Below are 15,245 nucleotides of genomic sequence, written 5' to 3' on the forward strand. Positions count from 1 at the left end.
TAAACTGAAACATAGTAAACACAGTTTATAATTTTTCAGTTATGAGTGGACAGAGTTGGTGTTTGGTACAAATCACTAACTCTCCATTCAGAAAGGTATGGGGCCAGTAAATGACAAATGCCCCTTCCCCGCTCTCTATTTTGACAGAGCCCCCACAGTAGCCTGGCAGGAGAGGGGAGGGAGGAAGGTGCAGGGGATTGGGGGGGGGGGGCAGGAGAGAGCACAGCGGGCTGGGAAAGAGTTCAGGGGGGCTGGAGAGCACACATGGGGAGCAGAAAAATACTGAATAGGAGGAGCGGCGGGGGCGGCTGCATATAGAGGAACCAATCTCTCCATGTTCCTCCTGCAGCAGCTCAATGCTGTCTTATTTATTTATTACAGGTACTCATATAGCACCGTCAATTGATGCAGTGTTTACATATACTTATTAGACATTCACATCAGTCCCTAGCCCTCAAGGAGTGTACAATCAAAGGTCACTGACTCACATCCATGAACATATTAGTGCCAGTTTAGACAGGAGCCAAATAACCTAGCAGCATGTCTTTGGAATGTAGGAGGAAACCAGAGTACTCGGAAAAAACCCGCACAGGGAGAACATGCAAACTCTGTGCTGGTAGCACCATGGTTGGGATTCCAACCAACAACCCTATTGCTGCCAGGGAGAAGTGCTGCTCTACTCCTCCTCCCTCCCGCATGTATTCAGCAACTTCAGGAGGAACATGGAGAGACCAGTTCCTTTACATGCATCCGCCCCCGCCTCTCCTCCTATCCAGGCATACAGAGGGGCCCTATGGGCCCATGTAGCATGGGGTTGGGTCGCAACTGCAACTCCTGTAGGCATGCCCCTGATAAGAGCAATGATTGCTGGTCCAAGACTGTCTTTTTTGCTCTATACTTTCATTACAGCTGAAAGTGCACAGTATCTGCTTCCCCTCCAGTAAATGGGGACTGATGCAACAGGGACTCTAATGGGGACACTAATGTGTGGAGGAAGCTGTGATGGGGGAAATTGAAATAAGGGGAGACTCTAATGTAATGGAAGCTTCTGATGGGGACTCGGAAATATGCAGTTCAGTTATATTTTCCTGCTCTTTGCAATGGTTTTGTACAGAGCAGTCCCGATCCGCCTTTTCTCAAGTCACCTGGCTCCATCCACCAACCCACCAGTGATACAGGAGAGGATCTGAGTGAGTACCCCTGCACCCCCTGGATGGATAGGGGAAGGTGCACTCTGGTTTGACACCACCTACCAGTGACTGTCCATCTCTTAAAGTGACAGGAACTGGAACCCCTGTTCAGGGATACATCCAGATTGCTGTGTGAAGAAGAGGAGTTCATCTAGGGTCTGGGGTGTGTTAGGAATGCATACTTGAAAATTATTATTTTTTTTTTGTTTTAAGCAGAGTTTAGGCCTGGTTCACATCTATGTGTTTGTTTAGTGCATTTTGCAGAAATGCACTACAGTCCTTTTTAACATAATTTCCAATGGGACACATTCACATCTATGCTTTTTTCAGCCGCTGCATTTTTTAAAGGGATCAGGGACTTTACTTGCAGTGCATTTTTGGTTCAATAGACTTCAGTGGACATACAGCAGAAATGCATGTAGTGTGGTTTTGATCTCTTTTTTTGTGAAAACCACAAAATGAATGAAAACATCAAAACCGCATATGCAAAAAACGCAAAACACACTACATAAACGGATCAGAAGAAAACTGCATAGGTGCGAACCAGGCCTTAGGGCTCCATTAACATATAGGCGTTTTGAATCCCCATGATTCTGGCCAAGATTTAAAAATGTGCTGTTCAAATGTCAAATAGCACTTCAGCGTGTTCAGGTGCCATTCATTTCAATGGCACCTAAAAACATGGTGCAATTCTGACGACTGTCGTGTGACAAATCATGCTGCAATCATGCAAACCAAATCCCGGATCGCCCCAAAAGAAGTTCCCGAACTTGGGAACTTGGGCAACGCACGTCATGGAATTTGGTTTGCGTGAAATGAATGGCACCTGAACATGTTGATTTGCGATTTGACATTTTAACAGAGCATTTTGACATCACAGGCAGAATCGTGGCAACTCAAAATGCCTATATGTGAACGGAGCCTTAGTGTCACTTTAAATTAGCTCTTTGTGAAACATGAAATATCAGTCTTCTTCACAAATATATAGTATGTTTGTGAAAGTACCAATACCTCTACAAAAGTGAATGCCTTTGACATTGTATTGATCTTTGCTGCATAGGTTTTTTTTCTGTTTTTTTTTTTTTTTACTGCTTTCATTTTATGGTAAAGGGCTTTTACTGCACAAGTAACAGTTGGTACTTTGAAATTACAGAGAAGTGATTTTGTGGGGAATTACCTTTGCTACAATAACACTTTATCTATCTTGTTTAAGATCTTTTAGGATTTCTGAGATGCTCATGAAACGTCTCTATTTTTATGTGCAAGCGCCATTGAAATATTTTATAATTTTATATAAAGCAGCTTGTAAACATTTTATTCTCTTTTATAATGTAATTTGCCTTGGAAACCTGCATGTTATATTGCTAATGAACACAGTGTTGCTTTTTTCTCTTTAGACTTGTGAATAGATTTGTAAGTGGGATGCTCTTTGATGTTACATTTACCTTCAATCGTTTGCCACTGAGGATTCAGCACAGAGCCGTTGACCTAGCAAAAGAGAAAATGTTGAAAGATGCCCTTTTCCCCACATATTCAAACAGGAAATGCATTGTGAACCTAGACCAGCTAAGGTAAACCTTACGAAACACATTACTGTGATTGCAACTGTTGTCCTGCACTCCTTGTAATTTAACATTATTATTATTATTATTATTCAGTATTTATAAAGCGCCAATAGTTCGCTCAGCGCTGTACATTACAAAGGGGGACAGAACATGTGACAGAACAATACCAATACAATGCAAAACATGAGGGGATTGAGGGCCCTGCTCTTTCAAGCTTACAATAACATCCAGCACATTTCTTCGTATTCTGTGGTAATTTGAATGCGTGGAAACGTTTTTAAAATATTGCTATCCTCAGATTTCAGTATCTGAAGTAAAAGGCCTTTCCAGAAAAAAGTCCCACCTCTGTCAATAAGCCCCATCTACATTGTATCTGCCAGCCTTCTGTCTAATGAGTGTTCAAAAGGAGCCTATTTTTGTCAAAATTAAATAAAAAAAAATAAAAAAAATCAGCACAAGTGACATTACTTACTATTAATCTGTTGTGTCCCTTGTGCTGCTGGATCCTGCTTTCCTTGAAATATTCATCCCCAGATTCCCTCCCCTACCCTGTAATTTTCTGGTTCGGTTCTTCTTTTTTTTTTTTTTTTTTTTTTTTTATAATCCTAGTCTCTAAATGGTTGTAAACCCTTGCATATACCAAGTGAAGTAATTGGCCTCAGGTGATACACAAAAATGAAAAAAATCCACCTACAATCAGAGGCTGTGCCCTTCCCCATCACCATTTTTCTCTTGGTCTCAGGAAAACTTGTCAGAAGTGATTTATACTGATGGCAGAAGAACAAAGCAGCAGACAAAAAATACACTTAGTGCTCTTAACTGAGAGTTTAGCTTTCCACATGGGGAACTAAATTACCTTCATTGAATTCTGCAATTTTAGGTCCTTTCGCTTAACCACTTCCCGACCGGCCGTTGTATATAAACGGCCAGACGGTGGCACTGCAGGGTCGGGTGGCCATTTATAAACAGCCTCCCCGCACCCTGCTTGTGCGCGCTCCCTGGGAGCGCGCAGCACCGCAATCTGGTGCCTGCTGTGTCCTCCGGACACAGTGAAACACTGCTTGCCGGACGGGACCTCTGTACGAGGTCCTGATCATGTGATCACTGATTGGCCAATCAGTGATCACATGCAAAGTAGTAAGCAAGATGTCACTTCTGACATCATTGCTAACTACGTGTGAAATCTGTGAATGATCACAGAGATCACATGGTACAAGGCTATTCACAACAGCCTTGTACAAGGCTATTCACAACAGCCTTGTACCATGTGACAAGCTGTGACCAATCACAGCTCACTCAGTAGATCTCAATGGCTGCAAGAATGCAGACAGAGAGAAAGAGAAATGATTGCTTTTACATCCTATATGGGTGTAAAAGCAATCAATGTAAAAAAAAAATCTTCATCACCCCCCAAAAGTAGTACAGTGTCACCATGGTGACAATGTACCGCTAGGGTGACAGTATTTATAAAAAAAAAAATAATAATATAAAAATGTAAAAAAAAATTTAAAAAAATTATGATTTTTGGTTATAAACTAATTTGGCTTATTTTTTTTTTTTTTACTAAAAAGATAACGGAATAAATTTTGGCCAAGATTTATGATGAAATATTATTTATTTGCAAGATTTTATAAGAAAAACACTTTTTTTCAAAATTTTTGGACATTTTCATTTACATAGCAAAAAAAATTAAAATCCCAGCTGTGAATAAATACTACCAAAATAAAGTTTTATCTGTCTCAAAAAAATGGTAAAAAATTCATATGGGTACAGTGTTGCATGACCACGCAATTTGTCATTCAAAGTGTGATAGCGCTGAAAGATGAAAATTGGTCAGGAAGGGGGTAAAAGTGTCTGGACTGGAAGTGGTTAAAGCACCCACTTAAAGGCAGGTATTAACAGGAAGCTTGGCATTTTCTGGCGGTATTGTGATAAGAAATATGCAAATTAGTAACAACTGAACACAGCGCTAGTGATCTGAAACCTCACCAAGTGTTTGGAGACTTTTACTTCATTAGTTTATTTCACTGGGTGTTTTAACACATCCACACATCTAAAAAAAAAAAAAAAACACACAACACCCCCCCCACCCAAAAAAAAAACATGATGAACATGTTTTTGGTTTTTGTTTTGTTTTTTTAAACTTCAGTAAATGCATACTGTTATTTTAATATACACATTTGGTGTGATTAGACTGCAGTAATCTAAAGACAGGGCTGGTTGTACATATTCTGAAAAAAGGCTTCCTCTTTATTTGAAATTGTTTCAAAGGCACAATGCAGGGCTTGCTAATTTGTTTTCACTTTTCAGTGAATATACCTGAATGTAAAAAGTATGTATTTACTTTTTCTTGTGTAGTCTGTATGACCGGAATCTTGAAGATAATCCAGAGCAATACATGGCCGTTAAGCAGATTGTAAGTGGCATAGCCAGGCCAGCACCCTATCTCCTATTTGGACCACCAGGAACTGGAAAAACTGTAACTTTGGTGGAAGCTATCAAACAGGTAAAGAGAAAAACACTTAGTTGTTGTCTTAATACCTTTTCCTTTTGTTAAATAAAAATACATAATCACACAAGGATCGCATTTTAGTTGTTAGTGAAATATAAAAGCAGAACTTTTATTGATTATTATTTTATTACCTATTTTACCCATTCCTGTCCTAGATAACTATTACTCTATTTGCACTAATATTAGGGATAAGCAAGTCATAGCTGCATGCAAGGCATAAGAAAGATAAATTTGAGACCATGCTAAAAATATGTATTGTAGTGTACCGGTCCTTAGATGTGATGGCTGTATTAGTTTTAATTTTTCAGGCTAAGAGCAGTTTTAAGTAGAGAAAATGTGTTGATCTTAACACACATGCAGGGTCCTTACCACTTCTTGTGAGCTGAAAAGAAAATATGCCTGATCTTCCCTGTGTAGACTACTATTCCCATCAATCTACCATATGATGCATATGATCAAAGGCAGACATGTTCGACGTTCAATGTATATGAAATCCCTCTATAGAAACATAGAATTTTAGTGTAGACCTAAAGGAGAAGATTTACTAAAACTGACGCACACAAAATCTGGTGCAGCTGTGCATGGTAACCAATCAGCTTCTAAGTTTTTTACTGTCAACTTATTGTCACTTGTCAATGGAACAAGCTAAAGTTAGAAGCTGGTTACTATGCACAGCTGCATCAGATTCTGTGTGCACCAGTTTTAGCAAATTTCCCCCAAAGGGCCAAGAAGAAGAGTGTTTGTTTTTTTGCAGGTTGACCTAAATTACCAGGTGAAAATATAGGCGAAAACCCTAAAAAATAAAAAAAATACAGCCACCTCATCTAAGGACAGGTAAACTGCAATATATTAAATTTTGTGTTTTGGTTTTCGATATGATTTAAAGTGTATGCCCAGCTATTTTTTAAGCTTTGGCTAGAGTGAGGAGGGATTAGAACTGTTGTCTTGTTTTACTGCTATCTGGGGCTCAGTTAAATACATATACAGAACTCTCCAAAAGCGGCACAGACAAAAAACATTTTTGGTAGAGTAGGGAAAGACCGGAAACCCTGTCAGCTGTATTTATTGTTGTGTCCAATTGCAGAAGTTTCTACAATTACAGACAAATTAAATTATTGTAAGCAGTAAAAACCTGGCAGAGGCTCTAATCTTTCCTCAGTCTAAAAAAAAAAAAAAGAGTGCTGATAATACATGTCTGTTAATTATATACATGTACTGTTAGTAAAGGGCCCAACAACAGTCCTGGTGGAATTGTGCACATATACCTGGGTGGATATTCACCTCTCAAAATAATTACAGGAACACTTTTTAATCCGAGTATACCATCAAGTCAGTTAAACTCCTGGGATATTGATCTGGTCAGTTAAGTAGCAGAGGGGGTTGTTAATCCATTTTCAGCTGCTTTGGTGTTAATGAAATTAACAAGAGGTGCACTAAATGAGCAACAATGGGATGACCCCCAAAATAGGAATAGTTTTAGAGGAGGAAGCCACTGGCATTTTTTCCCTAGTTTTTCACTAGTTTTGCATTTAACTAGGGTAAATGTCACTAGCGGTAGCATGAGGCGATACCTGGACCCTACAGAGGTTGCACAGGCAGTCCAGCTCCTCTTGGATCGCACATCGATATGTGCTATTGCCAGAAGGTTTGCTGTGTCTCCCAGCACAGTCTCAAGAGCATGGAGGAGATTCCAGGAGACAGGCAGTTACTCTAGGAGAGCTGGGCAGGGCCATAGAAGGTCCTTAACCCATCAGCAGTGCCAGTATCTGCTCCTGTGTGCAAGGAGAAACAGGATGAGCACTGCCAGAGGCCTACAAAATGACCTCCAGCAGGCCACTGGTGTGAATGTCAAACAATCAGAAACAGACTTCATGAGGGTGGCCTGAGGGTCTGACATCCTCTAGTGGCCCTGTGCTCACTGCCTGGCACCATAGAGCTCGATTGGCATTTGCCATTGAACACCAGAATTGGCAGGTCCGTCACTGGCACCCTGTGCTTTTCACAGATAAGAGCTCCCCCTGAGCACATGTGACAGACGTGAAAGGGTCTGGAGAAGCCACGGAGAACATTATATTCCCTGTAACATCGTTCAGCATGATCGTTTTGGTGGTCAGTGATGGTCTGGGGAGGCATATCCATGGAGGGACACACAGACCTCTAAAGGTTAGACAATGGCACTCTGACTGCCATTAGGTATCTGGATGAAATCCTTGGACCCATTGTCAGACCCTCTGCTGGTGCAGTGGGTCCTGGGTTCCTCCTGGTGCACAACAATACCTGGCCTCATATGGCGAGAGTATGCAGGCAGTTCCTGGAGGATGAAGGAATTGATACCATTGAATGGCCCCACACTTGCCTGACCTAAATCCAATAGAACACCTCTGGGATATCATGTTTCAGTCCATCCAACGCCACCAAGTTGCATCTCAGACTGTCAAGGAGCTCAGAGATGCCCTGGTCTAGATCAGGGTGGAAATACCCAGGACACCATCTCTTTTCTCATTAGAAGCATGCCCCAACGTTGTCAGGCATGCATACAAGCACATGGGGGCCATACAAACTATTGAGTACCATTTTGAGTTGCTGCAATGAAATTTCAGCAAAATGGACTTGCCTGCTGCATCATTTTTTCACTTGATTTTCTTGGTGTCTTTGAATTCAGTCCTCTGTAGGTTGATAATTTTCAATTCCATCAAACGATGGGGCATCCTTACGTTCCTAACACATTACCCAGTCCACATCAGTATAGATATCTAACATTATATTTTTCCCCATTGAGATCTGATGTGTTTTTTGAAAGTGTTCCTTTAACCGCTTTCCCGCTGCCCTATAGCAGAAATACTGCTACAGGGCGGCAGGTGTGCGCAAAATCACGAGTATGGGGCGGCCATTGGCAGTCTCGGCTGTCAATCTCCGGGTCCCGGCCAGCGATTTCCCCGCCAGCAACTGGCGATCACCGTGTATCACGGAAGGGGGAGAGACCTGTATGTAAACAATACAGATCTTTCCCCTGTCGGCTCCTGCACACTGCTTTGTATGGCTTTGCATTGCAGAGCCCTACAAAGCAGTGTGCTTACAATGTAAAGAGCACACACAGCGCACAGTTAACCCTTTGATCGCCCCAGATGTTAACCCCTTTCTGCCCAGTGTCAGTACAGTGTCAGTGCTTTCTATTAGCACTGATCACTGTATTGGTGTCACTGGGGATGTCAGTGGCAGTTAGTTCCCCCCCAGTGTCCGAATGCCCACCGCAGTCCCGCTTTTATCACTAATTGCCACCATTACTAGTATAAAAAAAATTCCAGTGTGTATCTGTGTGTGTGTGTGGTATGTGTGTGTGTGTATATGTATGTATGTATGTATGTAACCAATTAATTTACACGTATTCTGATCTTCGCAAAGACATGTATCAGAATACATTTTGGCCTAAATTTATGATGAAAATTGATTTTTTTACTGAATGTTTCATTTTTTTGAGCAGTGTATATTGTAACAGTTGTGGAACATCTATACAAGAGGGAGGGCAGTAAGTAACATTTAGCAGGCACCAATTGGTTGGGTTCTTAATTGTTAATGAAATGATGATGTAGAAATAGTATCTATTTAGTTAGATGTATTATTTTTACTATCAAACCAATTTAATGAAAAGTTGTTTTTTTCTTTTTGTTTTTTTTTTCCAAAGGTAGGCACATTTCAGTTTTTTTGCCTGATTTAGAATTATTTTACTCTAAAAGGTAATTTGGTATTCTGCAGTCTTAATGAAATTCCTTAAGCTACACCGTGGGGAATATTAAAATCACCTACTGTATTCAATATGCGTACAAAAGTGATGATTATGCAGTTAGCTTCCTATACTTTAGTCAGTCATCTAGTGCAGGGGTCTCCAAACGTTTCAGTATGAAGGCCACATTGTATATTTTACAAATATTTTTGAAGCAAAGAAAATCTCTATCAGAATGGGTTACATCAGGGTCCCCATCAGACTGCCCCTTACATTAGAGTTCCCCCAGTGGAGACCATAGGAAGTTTCTGTTGGCCTTTGTCCTTAATCAGTGCACATTGTGACATGCCACAGATTCTAGCTGCAGGCTGGATAAAATATTGCAGTGGACCAGTGTGACCTTTGGGCTATAGTGTTGAGACTCTTGTTCCAGTGCATAGTGAGTTATGCTGTAGAGCATAGTGCTGTAGAGTTGGTAGCTCTCCATACCTCTAAAATTTCTTCCCTCCCGCAAGTATGTAGGTAATGGAAACATTCCTGCTATGACCCCAGGTACACAGACCTTAAATAATTAATACACAAAAATTCTCCCTTTTCACTACTACTTTATATTATTATAATAACTGTAATAATATAGATTTATTGAACGGTTGATTGTAGTAAAGTACTTTTGATGCATTTTATAAGAATATGAGCATCAGACAAAAAGGATAACTGACGTAAAAGGGACAGAACTACCTGGTTCCAAAACGAGGGCCAGTCCCTTCAAAAAAGGGACAGTTGGGAGATATGTCAATCAGCAATATAATCAATTACTTTACCTTGGTCAATAGGACCTGTTTATTGGTTGCTTTACTTAAATACATATTCTAGTTAGGCATACATAAAATTTTTTGTTTGATATGGTCTGGCCTGTCTCTAAACAATTACCCAGCATCACATACTATCCCAGATAGACAAATGTCAGCTCTTGTCTGCATGAGGGAAAAGATAATTTCAGTAAACGTCCCTCAGCCTCTCTAATTACAGATTTTCAGTATGCTGGAAATTTTCTTTCAAACACAGCAGTAGTTTTGTTGTTTTAGAATTATTTGACAATTATAATTTGCACATCAAAGATCATTGATACAGACAGAAGTGTAACTAGTGCCTTTGGATACCTAATGGGGGCCCCAGAATGACAACAGCAGAGAAAGATGAAATTGTGCAGTCCTGGAAAGGAAAGAGAATTTTGCTAGGCCAAGTTACAATTGCCACAACACTTCTTCTTTCTTAACCATTGTACAGTTGCAAGAAAAAGTATGTGAACCCCTTGGGATTACGTGGAGTTTTGCATGAATTGGGCATAAAACGTGCTCTGAACGTCATCTAAGTCACAACAATAGAAGAACAAAGTCTGCTGAACATAATACTACACAAACATTAGATGTTGCCATGGTTTAATTGCACATAACATGTAAACATTCACAGTGCAGGGAGGAAAAAGTATGTGAACCTTTGGACTTAATAACTGGTTGGCCCTCCTTTTGGCAGCAATAACCTCAACCTAACGTTTCCTGTAGTTGCAGATCAGACCTGCACAACGATCTGGAGTAATTTTGGACCACTTGTCAGGGCTCCCAGGTATGACCAGAGGTGTGTGACTGAAGCAGGGAAACGCAGACCTCAGATATGTTATAAACAATATAATTTATTAACACTAACAGTACAAACATAAACGCAGTGCAATACTAAAACATAATACAGTGCAAACAAACCAAACCAAACCACCCACAGATAACAGTATATACAAGCAAGCGTCGTCAGGCAGGCCGGGTCAATATCAATTGGGCAGGTAGGTACAGGGGGAGCAAGCGGAGAATGGTCGGGGTCACAGGCCAGGTTCAGCAGGTAGCAAGCAGCATAGTACAGAGGGTCAGACAGAGGGATGGTCCGGGTCACAAGCCAGGGATCGGAACAGGTAGCAAGCAGCGTAGTACAGAGGGTCAGACAGAGGAATGGTCAGGGTCACAAGCCAGGATCAGAGCAGGAGAAGTCAGCAAAGGAACAGAAACAGGATGCAGGACAGATACAGGGCCCAGGACAAACACAACACCAAGGCCGAGTCTGCAAGTCTGGCCATCCCTTAAATACCCCAGCATCATCAGTTCCAGGTGTTAGCTGGCTGAAAGGTTGAGTCTCTGATTGCTGGGAGCACCCGCTGGCCAGCCCTGGTACTGCAGATCAAAAGGCAGGTGAGTCCCACCATTGCTGGCCAGTCCATTCCTAACAGTACCCCCCCCTCAAGGAGCGGCCTCAGGACGCTCCAAACAGTCCTAGCTGGGCAAAATGTTCCACCGCCCGGGTCTGGCAACTGGCGGGATATCAAAGACTGGCACACCGGGCAGGACTCCGGGCAGCGGCACACCGGGCTGGACTCCGGGCAGAGGCACATCGAGCAGAGGCACATCGAGCAGAGGCACATCGAGCAGAGGCACACCGGGCAGAGGCACATCGGGCAGGACTCCGGGCAGAGGCACATCGGGCAGGACTCCGGGCAGAGGCACATCGGGCAGGACTCCGGGCAGAGGCACATCGGATTACCAGGCGAAGCAGCAGGCAGCGGGCCACCGGGCGGAGCGGCAGGCACCGGGCCCCCGGGTGGGGCGGCAGGCACCGGGCCCCCGGGCGGGGCGGCAGGCACCGGGCCCCCGGGCGGGGCGGCAGGCACCGGGCCCCCGGGCGGGGCGACAGGCACCGGGCCCCCGGGCGGGGCGACAGGCATCGGGCCCCCAGGCGGGGCGACAGGCCTCGGGCCCCCAGGCGGGGCGACAGGCCTCGGGCCCCCAGGCGGGGCGACAGGCCTCGGGCCCCCAGGCGGGGCGACAGGCATCGGGCCCCCAGGCGGGGCGACAGGCATCGGGCCCCCAGGCGGGGCGACAGGCATCGGGCCCCCAGGCGGAGCGGCGGGCGCCGGACCCCCAGGCGGAGCGGCGGGCGCCGGACCCCCAGGCGGAGCGACAGGTCTCGGGCCCTCAGGCGGAGCGGCGGGCGCCGGACCTCCAGATGGAGCGATAGGTCTCGGGCCCTCAGGCGGAGCGGCGGGCGCCGGACCCCCAGCTGGAGCGACAGGTCTCGGGCCCTCAGGCGGAGCGGCGGGCGCCGGACCCCCAGGTGGAGCGACAGGTCTCGGGCCCTCAGGCGGAGCGGCAGGCGCCGGACCCCCAGGAGGAGCGACAGGTCTCGGGCCCTCAGGCGGAGCGGCGGGCGCCGGACCCCCAGATGGAGCGACAGGTCTCGGGCCCTCAGGCGGAGCGGCGGGCGCCGGACCCCCAGGTGGAGCGACAGGTCTCGGGCCCTCAGACGGAGCGGCGGGCGCCGGACCCCCAGATGGAGCGACAGGTCTCGGGCCCTTAGGCGGAACGACAGGTCTCGGGCCCCCAGGCGGGGCGGCGGGCACCGAGTCACCAGGCACAACAGTGGGCTCCGAGTCAACTGGGATGACCGCTGGCACTGGGTCAGACATTGGATCGTCTGGCTGGACAGCGGGCATCGGGTCACCAGGCATCAGGTCATTTGGCTCGACAGCGGGCACCGCGTCATCTGGCAAGGCAGTGGGCTCCGAGTCAACTGGTATGACCGCGGGCACTGGGTCAGACATTGGATCGTCTGACTGGACAGCGGGCTCTGAGTCAATTGGCACGACAGCGGGCACTGGATCAGGTACCGGATCATCTGGATCAACAGCGGGCATCGAGTCAACTGGCCTAATAGGATCGTCGGGCTGGATCAGTTCATCCTGCTGAGTAGCGGCATCAGGCTGAATGCAGGCATCAGGCTGAGGAGAGGCTTCAGGCTGAGGAGAGGCATCAGGCTGAAGAGGGGCATCAGGCTGAAGAGAGGCATCAGGCTGAAGAGAGGCATCAGGCTGAAGAGAGGCATCCGGCTGAAGAGAGGCATCCGGCTGAAGAGAGGCATCCGGCTGAAGAGAGGCATCCGGCTGAAGAGAGGCATCCGGCTGAAGAGAGGCATCCGGCTGAAGAGAGGCATCCGGCTGAAGAGAGGCATCCGGCTGAAGAGAGGCATCCGGCTGAAGAGAGGCTTCAGGCTGAGTAGAGGCTTCAGGCTGAGTAGAGGCTTCAGGCTGGTTCACCGGTTTGGATACTGGCAGGATGGTATTGGTTGGAAAGAATTTTCGCTTTTTTCTGGTTTTAATTACTGGAGCACTGCAAGTAAACGCAGGTCTGCAAACGAATGGAGCAGCTGGAGACAGAGAAAAACTGGAGGATGGAACAGGAGAGGGAGCAGTTGCTACAGAGGGCTTTTTTACAGGGTTAAAGGCAGGATAGGTGCAGCGAGTGGGAATAGGGTACTGACATGCGGTAGATAGCCAAGTATACTGGGCTGTAACTGGAGGAGCTGGTGGGAATACAGGAGTAGAGTTAGAAACAGGACTGGGTTTTTGTAAGCTGACTGAGGCTGGGTGCAACAAGTCTGTCCATGTCTGCAGTAGGGGTTGAACAAAGCTGAGCTTACACAAAGTCTGTCTGGTCAATGACTGCACTGCGTTTATACAATCTTGCAGTGTCTGTGGTGAACATGTGGAATAACGCTCCAGAAAGTAACCCACATCATCCTCTAATAACCACACCAGGGACTCTACCTGGTCTGCACTAAATGGTGGCAAAAATTCATCCCTGCATTCGGGGGAACCAGATGAAACCAACTCTGCACAAACCTCAATCAATGGCTGCACCTCAGAGAACACTGTGCCCTGATCTACTAGAACATGAGCGAGCCGTATACATTCTAGCAGTTCATCCCGGGTATACTCCTTCAGAGTCTGATAAGCATACTCCCTGTCATCAAACACTAGCAGATATAAATACTCAACCTCATCAAGATCCATCCTTCCCATCAACAAGCCAAGATGGCTTCCCTGTGCAGCCACTTCTGGTCAGGATTGGCCTTGGTGTAATGTCAGGGCTCCCAGGTATGACCAGAGGTGTGTGACTGAAGCAGGGAAACGCAGACCTCAGATATGTTATAAACAATATAATTTATTAACACTAACAGTACAAACATAAACGCAGTGCAATACTAAAACATAATACAGTGCAAACAAACCAAACCACCCACAGATAACAGTATATACAAGCAAGCGTCGTCAGGCAGGCCGGGTCAATATCAATTGGGCAGGTAGGTACAGGGGGAGCAAGCGGAGAATGGTCGGGGTCACAGGCCAGGTTCAGCAGGTAGCAAGCAGCATAGTACAGAGGGTCAGACAGAGGGATGGTCCGGGTCACAAGCCAGGGATCGGAACAGGTAGCAAGCAGCGTAGTACAGAGGGTCAGACAGAGGAATGGTCAGGGTCACAAGCCAGGATCAGAGCAGGAGAAGTCAGCAAAGGAACAGAAACAGGATGCAGGACAGATACAGGGCCCAGGACAAACACAACACCAAGGCCGAGTCTGCAAGTCTGGCCATCCCTTAAATACCCCAGCATCATCAGTTCCAGGTGTTAGCTGGCTGAAAGGTTGAGTCTCTGATTGCTGGGAGCACCCGCTGGCCAGCCCTGGTACTGCAGATCAAAAGGCAGGTGAGTCCCACCATTGCTGGCCAGTCCATTCCTAACACCACTCCTCTTCACAAAACTGTTTCAGTGTAGCAATATTCTTGGGAGGTCTGGTGTGAATCGCTCTCTTAAGGTCATGCCACAGCATTTCAATCGGGTTGAGGTCAGGACTCTGACTGGGCCACTCCAGAAGGCATATTCTGTGCTGTTGCAGCCATTGTTCTGTTGAATTACTTGTATGCTTTGGGTCATTGTCCTGTTGCATCACCCATCCTCTGCGGAGCTTCAGTTGGCAGGCAGATGGTCGTACGTTTTCCTGCAAAATGTCTTGATAAACTCTGGAATTCATTTTCCCATCAATGACAACAACCCGTCCAGGCCCTGAGGCAGCAAAGCAGCGCCAAACCATGATGCTCCCTCCGCCATGTTTTACAGTGGGGATGAGGTTTTGATGTTGGTGTGCTGTGCCTTTTTTTTCTCCACCCATAGTGTTGTGTATTCTTCCCAAACAACTCAATCTTGGTTTCATCTGTCCACAGTATATTTTGCCAGTAGTGCTGTGAAACATCCAGGTGTTCGTTTGCAATCTTCAAATGTGTTGCACTATTCTTTTTGGACATCAATGGCTTCCTCCGTGGTGTCCTCCCATGTACTCCATTCTTGTTTAATGTTTTCCTTATTGTAGATGTGTCAACAAAAATGT

At 45.6% G+C, this 15,245-nt stretch overlaps 1 protein-coding gene across 1 annotated transcript in view; it reads left to right on the plus strand.

Moving 5' to 3' along the window:
* The window catches only part of MOV10 (Mov10 RNA helicase), a 129,490-nt gene that overhangs the window by 79,837 nt on the left and 34,408 nt on the right, over positions 1-15,245 (plus strand). The window contains exons 9-10 of the mRNA XM_089676727.1: positions 2,588-2,761; positions 5,114-5,261. Of these exons, the coding sequence (XP_089532853.1) occupies positions 2,588-2,761; positions 5,114-5,261 (322 nt within the window). The remainder of the gene's footprint in view (positions 1-2,587; positions 2,762-5,113; positions 5,262-15,245) is intronic.

This window comes from Staurois parvus, unplaced genomic scaffold (genome assembly GCF_062004578.1).
Source record: "Staurois parvus isolate SC_StPar_1 unplaced genomic scaffold, SC_StPar_1.0 ptg000172l, whole genome shotgun sequence".
NCBI classification, from domain to species: domain Eukaryota; kingdom Metazoa; phylum Chordata; class Amphibia; order Anura; family Ranidae; genus Staurois; species Staurois parvus.